The sequence below is a fragment of the Pseudopodoces humilis genome, chromosome 10 (assembly GCF_049639895.1).
Source record: "Pseudopodoces humilis isolate 2021_Gansu_Grassland_sample_001 chromosome 10, ASM4963989v1, whole genome shotgun sequence".
Taxonomy (NCBI): Eukaryota; Metazoa; Chordata; class Aves; order Passeriformes; family Paridae; genus Pseudopodoces; species Pseudopodoces humilis.
In genome coordinates this window covers 5,863,428-5,880,324 of record NC_142209.1, presented here as the reverse complement: position 1 = coordinate 5,880,324, position 16,897 = coordinate 5,863,428, and the positions used below count along the sequence as shown (strand labels likewise).

The window sequence follows — 16,897 nt, the reverse complement described above, 5'->3', positions numbered from 1 at the left end:
CACTTTTATATACAGGTTTCCTTTTAATTTCACTTGCTGTATCTTAATGCAGCTCACAACAAGGAGCACGGTTTCCCAAATGCAACAGTGTAGTGGTGGGTTTTGGCATCTGAGATTGTTTTATCTGGTTTTCATTACTGTTTTTTTAAGTGAGATAAAATGGTGTTCCCACCAATTCAGCAGTTTTTAGGATCTACTCATACCTTTAAGGAGACACAATCCTTTCTGCTCTTAAGTACATCACTCATCCACAACACCTCTGCTGTGTCCTTCCCACCTGCTGACACTCCTCTGCTCAGGAAGGTTAGCTCCAGCAGCATGGTCCATTAACAGCAGTTCCCTTAGATCTTACCCAGACCACATACTTGGCTGACTTCTCTCTTGGAAAACCAACCCTCCCCATCAGGAAGCTTTTCCCTTATGTCTCCTCCATGTTATCCCTTTTTTCTCACTGTTGCCACCCCACCTCTCACTCCACATGTGCAAACAAGGCCATGACAGCTTGCTCCTCAGTCATCTCTGCTTATTGACTCAGATTACTCTCACCTTGTCATCTGCCACTATGCTTCAAGATGACCTTTGAAAACCATATGCCATGAGACTACCAAAAATGTATTTCCCGAGGCCCTGATTTTCTAAACACATGCAATCTGGATGATCTGATCTGGAATGAGCAGCTGCCCACCACCCTCCACAGAGCAAATGTCCCACTGCAACCTGTTGCTATGGCAGCACCCTTGAGAAAAGGTACTGCACCAACATGATTAACAGAGATGTTTTACCTTTTAGAGTAAGCAGAAGTGTGATCAAAGGGAGAAATAAATAACCAGCTGTGCTCATCAGACACTGCAAATGAACAGTTTTATTTCACTGAAAAACCTCTGTCTTTTGTGTCTGTTTCTGCAACACAAGTCTTTCTGAAGATGTTTTATGTTCATTAACAACAGGCAAAAAAAGCTGTTTCTGCAGGCAGACCTCAGTGGCTCACAAGTTCATCAGTCCTTGAGAATGTGGCTGTGGCAGAATTAACCACTCCAAAACCAGTCTGAAACAACATAATAATCTAAATTTTGCTGAGGGTAGTGAAAAGTGATGGATGTGTAAAAACTCTGAAGTGACTGTTTTATTAATGTAAGCAAGGGAGAAAATCCATTTTGGTGACTTATGCCAAATGAACACCATGATGCTATGAGTCCTTGCAGCCCAGGTCAACCCTCATATCCCCAAGCCTCCTTCTGCAAGGGACCATCTATCTACCATGTCCTGCAGGAAGAAATCCTCTGGGATTTCCTCACAGTGTGGAAAATCAGTGGCCATGATGTGCTGGTTTCATGTGCAGCAATGGAGCCTGGACTTCAGTCTCTCCTCTGACAGTTGGATGCCCTGGAAAAAAGTCCTCATGACAGCCAGAGCCACCTGGAACAGAGATCAGGCAGCAGCTTTGCTGCAATGGGTAGAGACAGGCAGGGAGCAGGCAGGGATGATGCCGGTAGTGAGCAAGTAGGGCAGGGCAGGGCAGGGCAGCAGCAGTGGCACAGCAAGGAGGTACTGTCATGTCTGGCCTTGCATTGCCTCTGCCCTGCCCAGACCAGCAAGGGGTGAGACAAACAGGAATGAAGGAAGAAGTAATTTCCATCCAACTGCATCCACTCTGTCCCCATGCCCAGCCTCTGTGGGATTACTTTTACATGGCATTCCTGATGTTTCTGGGATGGGGGCACACTGAAGGTGTCAAGCCAGCAGCCAACTAGAAAAAATAACTAACCAGAATGTGGTCCAACATGTCATGGCTGCAGATGGGGAGCACAGGCCACTGCCAGCTCGAGGTGACAGCTGTATGACCTCCACTTCCTCAGATCCATGCAAACACACTAGAGAAGTCTCCTCCAGGCAGTTGTTCTGAGTACTTTTTAACTTGTAACAGTATCTTGTCCTCCCAAGTGAGAGGGAACCCAGCTCAGGTCTGTCCAAACCCTCCCCATTGCCAGCTGATTACCAGGCCCCTTGCCAGCCTCCTGCTTCTCCAGAGAGCACATGAGAGATGATGGAGCTTGAACCTGGGCAGAGAGAAGAAACACAGGGAACTGAAGGAGAATAAAGGCTACCAAGCATGACTGCTCAGCAAGGTGCCTGCCTCCTCACCCACCTTGATGTCAGGTACTGGCTACACTGAGTTGAGTATCTGAGGAGGGCATCTCTATTTGAGCACCCTGTAAACTATTATCACGGTTCCTTGGAGCCAGGTCTGCTCCTTCCTGTAAGAGCTTTCTGGGTATCTACTTAGGTTACTCTTACCTCATCACCCTCCACTATATCCTCGAGCATTACCTCTGAAAACCACATGAAAACAAGGCCCATCCTCCTTCTTGACCCTCCTCAAGATCACCATTGAGACATTTGCACAGTGCCCACAAAAAACTTCTAGAAATAAAAATCCCGAAGATAAAAAAATAAAGGATACAGACTTGCTTCCTAATCTAAGCATTTTGCCTCAAAATGGTAAGAGGCTCCATGTCAACCTACAGCCCATGCAAGGTCAGAACTATCCCACCACCCAGTCAGCTCTGTGACTGCTCCCCACAATCCAGCTGAAACCTCAGCCAGATTTTACCAGCTGGGATTTGCTTCACAAAAACATAGGCAAGGAACAAAAAGATGTATTTTAGAAAACAAATTAATTAGTGACAACTGAAGAATGAAAGGTTGAAAGTACACAAACTGACATGTAAAAATAATAGGAATTTACCAGCTGAGATGGGATTAGCTCTGATGCAAGTTAATGAGACCTGTGCATTTTCCTCTGCTGAGAAAAATAACAGAAATCTAGCTGGAGCTGTAAAACAAGTGTGAACACAGAACAGCCTAGTTTCTTATCACTGCAATCTGTCCTTAAAAATTTGATCAATTCAGGTCAGGCTCTGGGAGACAGGACCCAGCAACAACACAGAGCACCCAGATTTGTGGCAGTTCCTAGTAATTTCATCTTCTTTATTCAGTTTTTTTTTTTTCTTTTCCCAGAAGCCCCATCCTTTTCTACCTGTTTAGTAAAAATGATTTTTCCCTTACAGTGCAAATAAACTCCCCCACAGTTCCTCAGGGCTTTCCAGGAAGACAATGCCATTCCAATAGCATCAGCACCAACGACATAGTATATTTTTAAGTCCTGGAAAACCAGCAGCTTAAAATCCATCACAGACATGGCAGTGGAGCAGTGGACACAAGGAAAAACCATCATCCTTGTCATATGTATCCCACCACATGCATTTCTGAGTTTCTTCTCCCTTTTTCCCATACCAAACCAGGTTGTCTAAGGAGCAAGACGTGAATCTTGCAATCAAGACACATCATCATCAATATCCTACCACCAAAAATAAAATAATACTCAACAGAATACCCAGGTATAAGGGGTTACAAATATTCAGACTTTATTATAAATAAGAAATACCATTTTATACATAAAAACTGCAAGTGTTGCGTTTTATTCACCACCCCAGACAGCAAGACCACAGATCTGTGCTGGAGTGAAGGCACATACTGAGGAGGCCACAGTCAAGAATAAGGTGATGAAGAGATGTCACGCGTCATCCATGACACCCAGCACTCCACCAGCAGCTGTCACATCATCACATTATGTAAAGAAATAACTGGACTTATACAATGAATAATGGCTGTAATGAAGTACTGATTAACAGATTGCTTATAAAGATTTTCTTTTATTTAAAAATAAAATTCTGTTAAAAACGGCTTAAGAAAAAAACCAAAAACCCACAAGAAAGCAGGAAACCTTAGGCCTGAGGTCAGCCAGGGCATGCACACATCTTTGCATCTGTTCTTCTCACAGCCTCAGCAGAGGTGATGTGGTCACAGCTCTTCCCAGAGCAACCCAATGTCCCTGTGTGTGCAGGCACAGGGAGCTCTCCTCCAGAGGTGTTTCCAGGCAGGAGGGAAATCCCACAATCATTAAGGGAAGGGATTCAAGAGCCATGCAGACTTTGGGATACCAAATATCCTCTGCCCAGCAGCACTGTCTGCACTAAGCCTCCTGCCTTGCACAGTGGTATCAAGATGCCCCCAAATGCAGCTCTGTGACCACCTCAGTGCTGGTCTGGTCTCCCAACAGTACTACAGCTCCTCACGGCCCAGCTGCAAAACCACAGCTCCCATTCAACTCCTGGCACAGCATCCCAGGGGACAAATGACACAGAACTGGGTGCTGCAGGCATCATGGGGGGCAGGGCTGGCTTTGGAGACAGGGCTGGAAAGCATCCACCTGACAGGCAAAGATGGGTGCTGGGGATACAATACAGGGAAGCAAGCAGGAACCCAGGTAGAAGAAATCCCAAGTTTTAAGAGAATGATATAGAGAGAAGTGATACATGGTGCACATGCCCCAATGGCTACAGGGGAAAGCACACAGAGGAGGCCAGGCTGTGTGACTCTGGAAATATGGCTGAGTATATTTACACACACATACACACACACGAGAGACTTCCTCACACTATAATCATGATAAAAAAAAACAGAAAAAAAAATTACATTCACACTAAAAACATAAATTTGAAATAATTAATAGCACCAGTGTGTGTCAGATAATAAGTTCTTCCCCGATACACAAACGTACAAAGTTGCATAGCGTTTAAAGATAGATATATATATTGGATCTCAGGGAAAGGGGGGAGGGATGCCAGGCTGGAGACAAGGAAGAAGCTGCAGAGGATGCTCTTGTCTGGGAGCAAGGGGCTCCTTGCCACACCCACCCAGCACCAATGAGCACTGCGTGGGGAGGGAGCCTGCAGGAAAGCAATGTGAGTGGTGTAAAAGGCAGAGCTGGTGCCTGAGCCTGGCCTGAGGTCCCAGCGCTGCAGCAGCTTTACAGTGACTGGGAGATCTGGAGGCAAAAAGAAAGGAGTGCACTAGGAAATTCCAGCTCTTCCTTCCAGCTTTAAAACAGGCAAAACGCCAGAGCAATGGCAGGAGAGATAAAAATCCCACTGTCCTCCTCCAGGAAAAAGATGGGAAGAAAAAAAAAAAACCTTTTCATTTCCACTCATGTGCCCCCTTCCTTCCCCACCCAAAGACATTCAGCATGGAGGACAGTGCAGCTGTTGGAGCTCTCTGGATGGCAGCTCTCCTCTTCAGCAAGACTTGTCCTGCTTCAACAAACTCATCTGTCAGTCACATTTCAAGCCCATAAAACCAGATCCTGTGGAAATTCAGTAGCAACAGATGGAAATGCAGCTTGTGGCTTCCACACTCTGGCAGTCTGGACTACCCAGCAGGCAGCAGCTTTCAAACCAGATCCAAAACTTCTCCACAGAAGTGGGACTGGCAAGACCCATCACTCCACCAGTATCCCATCTTCCCACAGAGCTCCAATCAGAGGCTGCCTTTTTCTCATAGCAATGCATCATCACAGAAAGCATTTCAGAAAGAGGCTTCAGCTATTTTGTCAAAGGCTACCAACACTGTTGGACTGGCCACTAAGTAATGATGAAAAAAATAAATTCACAGGGTTAGAAGTTGGGAAGAAGGATCTGAATTGAGTGCAGCTATACTGGCCATTACAGTAACACTTTGGTAGCCATCCCCTTCCTTCATAGGGGGCTTCAAAGAGCTCCAGGACTGAGGATTTTACAGTCAAAGGGAGAAGACAGGAGAGAAAGTTGTGTTAGTTTTGCCTTGCTGTATACAGCTCACATAGTTATTTCTGAACCACAGTATAAAGAGTCCAGAGCATCTCTCATCCTTGCACTAATCTAAGGGAAACTGTGTCTGAGGAAGGGGCAAAGGTGGAGAGCTCAGAAAAACAATCTATATAAAAAACCCCTTTGATGCCCAAAGATGGATATTTAATTAATTTGCTTCTCAAAAAAACCCAACAAACCAAAGAAACAAAAAACACCAACAAAAAACCCAAAATAAAACAAAAACAAAACAAAAACCAGAAAAACCCCAAAACAAAACTAACAAAAAAAACCACAAACCCCAAAACAAAAACCAAAACCCCAACCAAACAAAAAAAACCCAAAAAAACAAAAAAAAACAAAAACCCTTTCAACTTATCCTGACTTGAGAAGAAAACAGCGGCTGCGAGCAGCAAAGAGTTGGGGATTTGGAGACGGTAATGTGTGTTAAGGCACTCCATGGCCAAACATGGCTGAATCACCACTCACCATGGCGATTCCCCCCACCCCCAGCACACCCTTAGGGTTTCTCAATGGACGGGGTGTTGAAACAGCCAGATGGCAAGGTTTTCCTGATGTCTTCCAGGTTGCTAATGTCCTTCAGGATGTCTTCAATATCCCTGTTGTAGGCCTGTATCGCATCATCTTGCTTCTTGGCTTCTCTCTCAAGGAAAGACACTTTCTGGTCCAGGTCACTATCTTTCATCTGGTTTTTGGCACTGTTCAGGGTACCTTCAATTTCATTCAATTTGTTCAAGTCCACAGTCTCCAGTTGCCCTGAAAAGCCAGAAGCAAATAGTGAAGTGCATTAAAACCCCTTTGACATCCTGGGTGCTCACATGGCTGAGCCCACAGCAGACCTCTATTGGGCCATCTCTGAATTAGAGACAGCTTCTTAAACAGGACCAGCCATATGGGTGACATCTCTACTGCCTCAAGAAGTCTTCAGTTTTCAGAAAACCAGCACAGAACATTGCCCAAGAAGCTCTGAGGCTACTTAAGAAAGAAAAAAACCCAAAGTCCTTGCCAAAACCACACAAACCCCATTTCAAGAGATCAACAGATCCATCTGGTTACCCAAACAATATTGGCCTGAAAGCCAGCACACATCAGGAAACACTCAAAGGCATAGAGCACATTAAAGACAGTCCTACCTAGTTGATCCAGCAGGTCATTAATGACAGTGAGTAGGCTGTTCACGGAGTTCTTAGCTTTTCTTGCATTGTCTTCTGCCTCCTGGGCAGCCTGTGAGGCCTGTAGGATATAAAAAAATAAGTGAGAGCACAAAAAAGGTTTAGGGGTTACAGAACTGTTGCCTCTCTTCTGCACTTAGTCACCACGTTGCTGCCTCCTCACTCCATGATAACAACCCAGCACAAAGATCTTTATTACAGGGCTGGGAAGAAGACTGACAATCTTCAAGTGAATTGGTTTTCTGAATATTTCAGGATAAAGATCCCTGAAAACTGAGCAGGATTTTGCAGTAAAAGCCACGATGGAATCAACAGGGCTATACAGTCAGGTTTTAGTTAAAATAAAAGGAAAAGTAGCTCTCAAATTCCAGCAGGAAGCCTATGCTAATGCACTAGAACTTGTCTCCTTTTCAATCTCACTTAAAACCTGGAAGAGTCGGAATACTAGCTGGACCCAGCAATGTCTTTGCAAGAGGAGAACAGGAGGAAAGCCTTTATTGCCAGGACAGCAAGGAGAATGCAGCTCCTACCCACTGCTGTCACCTGCCAGCAGCACTTACCTCGCCTGCCATCTTCATATCCTGCTCAGCATTGGCCTGCTTCTGCTTCAGCTCTTTTTCTGCATCCTGCAGCTGCTTCATCATGTCATCCACCTCCCTGGCCAGTCCTGTCACGTGAGCAAAGGTCTTGTCGGCTTCAGCTCTGGTAGCAGCAGCACTCTACAGCCAACAGGTGGGAGAGGATGGAAAAAGGTGGTGAAGGTGCAGAACTTCCTTCAGTCAAAACTTCTTTCTCATCAAAATGCACTGATTTCCTATCTTGCCATATTTTGCACTTGCAGTGAGGAATACAGCAGAGAGCACACAGGGCTCACCAGGAAATACTGTAACAGGAGTTCATGCAATCACACAGGAGGATCTCAGTGGGGGCGAGGTGCAGCAGACCCACCCACCTTCTGAACGGAGCTGGCAATTTTCTCAGCATCATCTGCTCTGGCCTTGGCCTCTCGGGCATCAGCAGCAGCATTGCCCAGTGCCAGCTCTGCCTGGTGTGTCTTGTTGTTGGCCTCTGCAATGGTCTGGCTGATGGCAGGGATTTTCTTCAGTGCCTCCTCAGCTGCTGTCTTGTTATCATTCACCCGCCTGTCAAAGTCTAAGGGGGGCAAAACAGATCCTTATCACATGCTCCAGAAGAGCCTTGGGATGCTCCTTTGATCAAGCTACCCAAGACTTTGCTGCCCTGACATTGGAGGGATGAAGAGTAAACTGGGGTCAGCTCTCCTTATTGCACATCTTCTGATGCTAAATAAGGAAGTTAAAAGGAAATTTCCAGTCCCTGAAAACATCTTTATTTTTTCTTTAGAGTAAAACAAGCCAAAAGAACACACCCAACACCCAGGTAAGGACAATAGCAGGGCCCCTTTAACCAGAATATCATACTGCCAAGTGACTTGTCACACTAGAACTGAAGGATTCACTCTAAGTGCATCCTCTTTACCTTTCAGATTGCTGAGAATGGTATTGGCCTCCTGTAGTGTGCCACTGCTCTTCCGAGCAGCTTCTTCAGCCAGGGCTTTTGCTGCATCTGCTCGAGCCAAGAGCTGGTCTGCAGTCTGAGGAGACATGACATGTATCAATGTATTCCCACTTTCTGAAGGACAATTGTGTAGGCCTTGAAAATGCACTGTTAAGTCTCAAACAACAGTGCCACATCCAGAACAGCAGTGCCTCCTCTGGGACCAGATGAATATAGGTACTTTGGGAATACTGTTCTGAATACAAAGTTGACATCACATCTGGCATATATCTCCTATTCTCCCATACAGCCTCAAAGCCATTGTTTTTAACAGCTTTCTGCATCTCCTTTCTGGGGCCATTCTTCAGCATTCTTATAATCAGTAAGTAACACTAAGACTGAGTAAGATGAAATCATTTACATCTGGTCAGTTACTTGTCTTCACCATATTTTTTTTCCCAGGGAACAAAAGCCTGAACAACGTGGAACTTACCTGCTGCTCTGTCTTCCCTTTCTCCAAGAGGTTCTTTACTTCTAACTCCTTTCCTTTCATATCTTCTCTCAAGTCCTCGTAATCTTTTAGCTTCCTGGCAATTAGTTGATCCAGTTCCTCTGCTTCCTTATTGATCTTATTTGCTTCATTCTGCAGGTGGAAAACATACACACAGATTCCTGAATGCTAAAGAATTCCTGAGCAGGTGGTGAAGTTTTCCACTTCTACATTCAAGCCAAGATGTTTGGAAAACATTTCACTCAAGATTTTTGTCCTTCAGAAACTGGGGGAGGTGGGGTTTATGTAGGTGATTTTCTGCATTTAAATATCCTGCATGAGTGTCGGAATTGTGTAAAAGCTGAATTATGCCTAGATAGACAAAAAACCCGCAGAGCGTTCTTATGCAGCGAACATTAGCAGAGCACAGGTAAGGTATGCCAGCAACCCAGCAATCTTCAGGAAATACTGCACATGATGGTGCCCACACGTACCTCTAGCCCTGTGGAATCCACAGTAGGCAGGCTGGTGAGATTAGCATATATCTCCAGGGCTCTGTTTCCAGCTTCCTCTGCCTCCACAAGCACCTTGTTGGCCTGTTTCTCTAGGTCTTGAGAAATATTCCTTGCTTGACTGTACCTGAAAAATTCCCAAGGATACAGTTATGTAACAATATTTTTTGTAGAACTGAACTTACTAAAAGACTGGAGAGGCTAAGAAATTGAAAATCACCTCCCACAACATCCAAAGCATACAGAGGGTTGTCTTAGTTTTAAGCACTGCTCTAAAGTCAGGAAATAAAAGCAATTTTCTTTTACTGACTCACTTCTGGTTGAGCTCATCAATATCAATTGCAGTTTGGTTTTCTCCAGCCAGGGTCTTCATCAGCAGTTGATATGCTTCTGTGGAAGTATCATTTGCAGCCTTGGCTGTGCGAACAATCTCATCAGCTTCCTTTTTGTGCCTGGACAAGATGACAGAAGAAAAACAATGCCATTGGATTTGTCAGCCAATAGTTTTTATCCTCAGTTCTTGATTATATTCTCTCTTACTTTTCCTTTTTTCCTTCCCCCAGATTTACATATGGGAGATCCTGAAATATTTGCAATGGAAAATGGTTGCCATGTCTGTCATCCACATGAGTAATTTTTGCCCTCAGTGCTACAGCCATCATCCCTCAGTCTCTTAAGCAGCAAAGGGTGTGTGTTTCCCACCCAGCATATGAAATTCTGCTTCCCCCTTGTAGGGAAGAGCAGGGCCCTAACATAGGCCATGAGCATTTCTTGCCACAGCCTACCTTTCTGCCAGCTTACGGGCCTCTTCTGCCAACAGAGTCATGTTGTTGGGGTCCCCAATTTGCTCTGGAGATGTAATGGACTGGAAAAGAAAAAGAAAGGAAAAAAAACCTTAAAGCTCTTTTTGCAACTTTTATTTGTCTTTGCTTTTAATATTTATTGTCATGATCTAAATGCTTAGAGATGTGTCTAACCTACTTCTCACTTTTCTTAAGCCCATGCAATTTCCACCATGGGTTATCCCTCGAAAAACAATGGTGCTAATATTTATTTAGGACTTTTAATGTTGTTTTGGGCTAAGATACAATCTGTGACTGACAGTAGTGAACTTCCTTCATTGATTTCCCATGATATTGATGCAAATTTGCTGTACAAGGGAGAGAGCAAGTGGAGAAACACACGAGGCACAGAAGGAAAGGCCCTCACCCTCTCCCAGCTGTGTGGGATCTCAGCAGCACACTCACCACGTTGGCAGCTGCCATCTTGGCCTTCTCCAGCATATCAGAAGCCAAGCTGATCAGGTCCTCAGTGTCCTCCACCCGCACCCGCGCCTGCTCCGCCAGGTTCTCTGTGTCCTGCACCGTGCCCTGGATGTTCCTCAGTCTGTTGAGTTGACTCACTAAGCTGCTGTTGATGTCTCTGAGACGATCCATGAGGCCCTGATCTACGTCTGAAGCACATGACAGAAAAGAGAGGAAGCAAAATTAATTAGAGCAGGAAGAGAAGCTGGAGCAGGCAATGCTGAACTGCAGGCAATGTGTTGGTAGGTTAATCCCCTACTGAAAGGGAACTAGGCAAAGCCATTTCACAAGTCACTTAGTTTGAGATCAAAGTCATAATCAGAATGTGCACCAAACAGGAGAAATGAAAAGCCACTTACTGCTAATAAGACAATCCTGCTGGGTGTTGGAACTGACCCTGGGAGATTCTGTGTTCAGAATCATGTTTTACCTCTCTTGTTGACTTAAAATGACAACAGAGCTGTTCCTCAATGGGTAAAAAATGTCTGTTTTGTGAATTATCTTTAGCTTATCCCCTACAAATTCAGCAGAGATGGAAGAATAGTGCAGACATACATTTGTCCACACTCAGGGCAACAATGGCTACTCCAAAGAAAGACATAACGAGCTCCATACAGAACAGCAAGAAGCTGTGTGGAATACCAAACCCACTCCAAACTCTCTCCAAACCAAAGGTTTGACAAAAGCTGGCAGGATAGAGCCTTGGTTCTCACATATGCAGGACTTGTAAGGCACCAAACTTCACCAAATTTTTGGACCATCAGGTAACTCCCCACAATAGCATTTTAATAATGGAGGCATCACAGCACAGGTATGTGCTTCAAACCAAGGCAGCTACTTTTGAAAAGCTGAGAGTATTACCAAGAATTAAAGTGCAAGCAGAAGCCCACAGAACTCCAAAATTAAGAGTGGTCAAATACCTTGAGCTTGCAGCACATCTTAAGTATTGAACGTGAACATCTGACACATTTCAAAAACATATCACCACAGAGAAACAAAAATTACTTCTATAGGTGTGCACAGATTTTTCCAAGGGTAGTTTTTGTTGCATTTACCTTGCCCTCTTAGTAAGAGAAGAACCTGGAGCTGGGGAAGGGTCTGGAGCTAAGTCTCATGATGAGCAGCTGAAGGAGCTGGGAGGGGTTGAGCCTGGAGAAAAGGAGGCTCAGGGGGAACCTTCTGGCTATCCACAACTCCCTTACAGGAGGGTGCACCCAGGGAGGTAGGGCTCTGCTCCTAAGGAACAGGGACAGGATGAGAGGAAACAGCTTCAAGCTGTGCTTGGGGAGGTTAGGGTTGGATAGCAGGAAAAATTTCTTCACTTCAAGGGCTGTCCAGCCCTGGTACAGCTGCCCAGAGGAATGGTGGAATCACCATCCCTGGAGGTGGATGTGGCTCTTGGGAACATGGGTTAGTGGTGGCCTTGGCAGTGCTGGGGGACAGGGAACAGTTGGACTTGATCTTAAGGTTCTTTCCAAACTAAATTATTTTACGATTCCACGACAGAGAGACAGATCAAAAATTCCACCGCAAAACCAAATCCATCCCCTCATCTTTCTCCAATCCCCATTCTGCTACCCCCTTATGTGGGAGTATTATCTAGGCACAGATGCCAAGCAGGCAGTATAAATCTACCTCAGCTAAAGCTGAGAAAAGCATAAGCAATCATTCTCACTGGCAGGAATCTTCCCAAACAAATGCCAGCATTAGACACATGTTAACTTTTTCCCAGCTTCACACAAAAGGGACAAACTTTCTCAAAGTGGGTTGAAATCAATGAACCAACATCTTTTGCTGCAAAGTCAATAGTCTTCTTCAGGGTTCTCTTTTCCAAAACATGCGTTATCTTATACATTAAAGAGACACTAAGGACAAACTACTGTCACAGACATGACAAACATCATGCTCACACACATCCCATGGTAGGGGTGACAACACAAGAATCAATTTGAAACAGAGTGTAACAGGAAAAATAGCACTCTTCAGAATATTCTACACTTTCTGGTGGGATAATTCAGTTTGCCACCAGGATTTTGAAGCCTTCATTCTGATCACTGATATATCTGATATCCCAACAAGAACTACTTAATCCCAAGATGTCTGAGCAAATTTAAAGCATAATAAGTATACTGGAAAGTTTTCTGCTTGTTTAACAAATGAAATCCTCCTTTGCGTTGAGAAAAGAGGGTAACACATAAAACACTTCCATCCACACAGAACTAGAGACAGATCTTTACTTCCGTGTACAACAAAGACTGCTAGTAGAATAGCATGAATAAAAGCACAGCCACTGTTGTTTTGAAAATAACATTCACTAACTCGGTGCTGCCTGAAATTGCTGTCAGTCTTGGAGCACAGCACTGGTTTGAAATAAAACATGCTGTCTACAAAGGGAACAGGAACATCAGGCAAAGAACTGATTTAGCTGGTCCATGCCTGATCAGGTCAACTCACCTTTGCTCTTTTGTGCTTCATGAAGCAACTCTGTAACTTCTCTTTCTGCCTGCTTCAACCTCTCTTCAAAGGCTTCATCAGTTACAGTTTCTTCTCTGGTACCCAGATTTGCTATAAGATTTTCCAACTCCTGCAGTCTTTGACGCTGCTCTGCTACCTACATGAGAGGAACAGAGCACAGCTATGACACAGCAAAGCACCTTGAGCCTCTCTGCTTTCAGCAACCACCAACAGCCATGGGCAGGCATGCTGCACAGGTGGACACATGCCACCATCTCCAGCGGTACCCACAGAAGTGTCTGTGGCATTACCTTATCTTTCACTAATCTGTAACAGGCTGGACACTCCTGGCAGCCTGGCCACGAGCGGTTGTAGAAATAGTTCTCCTCACACTGGTTGCAGCGGCTCCCCACGAAGCCTTCCTTGCACTCACAGTGACCGTTCTCCCGGCACTGCAGGGACTGCGAGCCCTCAGGATCACAGTCACAAGCTGCAGGGAAGTTAAACCTCAGTCAGACTGCAGTAGAGGCAGAAACACCCGAAAACTCACAGGCTAAGAGGATATCCTTAATACCCTAAAACACCTGCAAGAGCTATGGGGCAGAAACCCACAGCTGGACCTCACTCCTGACTGCAGTGCTTCTACTCACAAGCAGGATCCAACATTCACTCTGTGTGTTCAGTGTTATTATATGACCTCTCCCACAAAGCATCATTCTACCCCACTGCATTATAACCAACTGCTCTTTACAGGCAGGGATATCAATGAGGAAAGTTTGGATCATCCCTGTTTGCATTCATGTTTACAAGATCAGTTGCTCCTCAAGACAGAACCTGTATACTGAGGACACCTGCAGAGTAACTGTGAAGGAACACATTAGAAAACAGGGCTGTTGGAGGCTAAGATGCAGAGAATGTGTTTACACCAAGGATAAATAGGTATCTACTAAGTTGGATATCTAGTAAGTCGGATAAGAAAAAAGTGACTGTCATGGGGTAGCTTTACCTTTAAGGTGGTTTTGAGAGCTAAGGAAGTTGAAACTGCTGGTAGCTGATGGGAGTCTTTTCTCCTGACCAATTATCAGTCATTTCTAAAATTGACAGCAGTTTTGACCATTAAAAAGTTAAGTCAACCAGTGAACACCTCCTTAAGATGTACAGTCAGAGCTCTCTTGTCCTCTTGTTTCCAGCTTCTGAGAAGGTAACAAGGCTCTGTTGTGGCTTCCCCCCCCGCCCTTCCCCCTAGGCCAGACAAGGCCGCAGAGGACGAAGAGGTGGGGGGGGGAGGAAAAGAAAACAGAGCCGGCCAGCCTAGTTTAGTTTTCAGTTTCTGCTGCTGGATTGAAACCTGACACCATGAACTCTTGCAGCTTTTCTAAAGCTTTTTACTACCTGGATAAAACGTACAGATTACTCCTTTTCCCAGAAAGACAGAGAAAGAGAGACAATCAACATGAAGAAGACATCATAAAACCACCAAAAACAGTGAGGAAAAGAGTTAAGTTTTAAATAGGAAAGAGAGAATAAGGAGATGCTTTACAGCTGAAATATCTTTCTGTTAAAGCTATGGAGATGGACAATAGTAGTTTAAAAAGACTCCTTTAATTCATGACAGAGTATTGGGAGGAATAGAGTATTCAAAGTGTGGATTTTGAGCAAGAGAGAGAGTACTTGTGATACAGTGAGTTGCTGGAACTGAGTAGAGCGAAGATTTTGAAGCCTTGGGGGCAATGAGAGAACTGTTTTCCAGGAAAGCTCACAGAGACAGATGAAGAAGACTTTTGCCTTTGAATGACTTATCCTTAAAATGACATCCCTAGACTCATGGCCCATACACACATCAAAGTGATGTGAAATGGGAGAAGATCTGATGACAGATTTCCGGGCAGCTGACATCAGAGCAATAGAAAACTATAACAGAAATAGTTTTCTTGTGAGAAACTCCATAGGTTAACAAAAAGAGACTTCTGTTTCTCTACCAAGACTGATGAAAAGACGGTAGCAAAAATTTGAGACTGTTTTTGACCACCAAAGTTATAAAGTTTTTTGTCTCTATGTTGTCATGTGTACAAAGAAATGGTCAAGTAGTGAGAGATAAAAGGATTTTCTGGAAGTTTATTCTGGTGTTCTTATTCTTGTAATTTGTTAATAAACTGTCTTTATTCCTTTTAAGTTTTAAGCCTGTTTTGCTCTTGTTCTAATTCATATCTCACAGCAAGAAATAAGTAATTTTTTTAGTTACTGGTTTAAAACCACGACAGTGACAAAAGAAGGAGATAAACTATAGCACAGAAATCAAATTTCATCACCCACAGTGTGGACATAAAAGTGCCAACTTCTGCTGTGATGAGGAGCGAGGTGACAAAATGCCTTCCTAGAGGTAGAAGGAAAGCAAAGGCAAGGTTGGGTGTGTAACACCCTTCCAATGTGCCTCGCTGTGGCCCCTGAGACTTACGTTTACAGCCTTCAGAGCCAAAGCCGAAGTGGTTTGCCTCACATCTATCACAATGCTGGCCGGTGATGCCTGGCTGGCACTCGCACTGTCCTGTTTGGATGTCACACTGCCCACTGGTGGAGCCCAGCACATGGCAGTTGCACCTGGGGGAGGCAGACACACATCAGATGTGACACAGAAGGGACATGTGGAGCAAAGTGACTCTCTGAAGAGCACAGCTCAACATCTGCATTTGCCAAAAGCCATTTTTCTTGCTGCAGGTGAGGCACCGAGCTTCTGAACCATGCAAGGTCACTTACTGCCTGCACTAAAGAAGAACCCAAGAACCCCTGCTACAATCACAAAGTCATGCACCAGTTTTCTATTTAAAACCCTGATTTAAAGCTCTTTATGAAGCTATTTATAAGTCAGGCTTTTTATACAGCCTTCGTAGCTGCTCCCTGACTACTGCTCCTCCCCACCCACAGCAGCAGAGGCATACCTGTTACTTGTGGCAAACATCACATTCCTGCACAATGTAAGCACAGACCCTCCAAGACCAGGGTCTCTGCCCCAAGCCAAGACAAATCTCACCTCTCACAGCCACGTCCACTCTGGAGGTTGAAGAATCCAGGCTCACAGGCACTGCAGTCCCTCCCAGTGACATGAGACAAGCACTCACACTGCCCAGTCACTTGATTGCAAATCGTCTGCTGATTCACTGTGCCGTAGGGATTGCAGTGACAAGCTGCAAAAATAAAAAGGCATGGAGAAATGTGCACAAAGTTAGAAATCCCTTGTGGTGTTGGTATTTACCCTAATGGGCCTGGATCCAAACCACATAGCCACCCAGCACCTGCACTGCACAATGCTTTTGCCGTGATAGCACTAAGTGCCCACAAAACACAAGGATAAAATGCAAGCTCAAACCACCAAATCAGGATAAAGCCACACATTGCTGCTAATGGGCACAAGTGACAGCCTGACAGCAGCACTTGGGGACGAAACCATTTTTAAATGCAAGAAGAAGCAAGTCTCACCTCTGCACTTGTCAGAGGGGTCAGGGGCCAGGGGGTTCCCAAAGAAGCCATCCTTGCAGCGGTCACAGTAAAAGCCAGCAGTGTTGTAGATGCACTTGAGGCACTCGCCAGTCTGGCGGTCACAGTTGCCCACAGCATTGGGGTCGATGTTGTTGTTGCACTGGCATAGGCGGCAGGGCCTCACAGCACCTTTTTTGCCCAGTGGGTCTCCGAAATAGGCATCATCACACAGCTCACACCTCTTGCCTGTGACACAATACAGACATGGGTG

General features: G+C 44.9%; 1 protein-coding gene across 1 annotated transcript in view; it reads right to left on the bottom strand.

Annotated features, from left to right (window-relative positions):
* Positions 1-3,401: 3,401 nt before the first annotated feature.
* Positions 3,402-16,897, bottom strand: part of LAMC1 (laminin subunit gamma 1) — a 92,103-nt gene continuing 78,607 nt past the window's right edge. The window contains exons 14-28 of the mRNA XM_088060145.1: positions 16,627-16,872; positions 16,181-16,334; positions 15,608-15,750; positions 13,464-13,642; positions 13,153-13,309; positions 10,642-10,847; positions 10,180-10,259; positions 9,709-9,846; positions 9,377-9,521; positions 8,886-9,035; positions 8,375-8,489; positions 7,830-8,029; positions 7,438-7,596; positions 6,839-6,938; positions 3,402-6,461 (exon numbers count right to left, since the gene is read on the bottom strand). Coding sequence (XP_087916271.1) covers positions 6,205-6,461; positions 6,839-6,938; positions 7,438-7,596; positions 7,830-8,029; positions 8,375-8,489; positions 8,886-9,035; positions 9,377-9,521; positions 9,709-9,846; positions 10,180-10,259; positions 10,642-10,847; positions 13,153-13,309; positions 13,464-13,642; positions 15,608-15,750; positions 16,181-16,334; positions 16,627-16,872 — 2,429 coding nt within the window. The 3' untranslated portion in view covers positions 3,402-6,204. The remainder of the gene's footprint in view (positions 6,462-6,838; positions 6,939-7,437; positions 7,597-7,829; positions 8,030-8,374; positions 8,490-8,885; positions 9,036-9,376; positions 9,522-9,708; positions 9,847-10,179; positions 10,260-10,641; positions 10,848-13,152; positions 13,310-13,463; positions 13,643-15,607; positions 15,751-16,180; positions 16,335-16,626; positions 16,873-16,897) is intronic.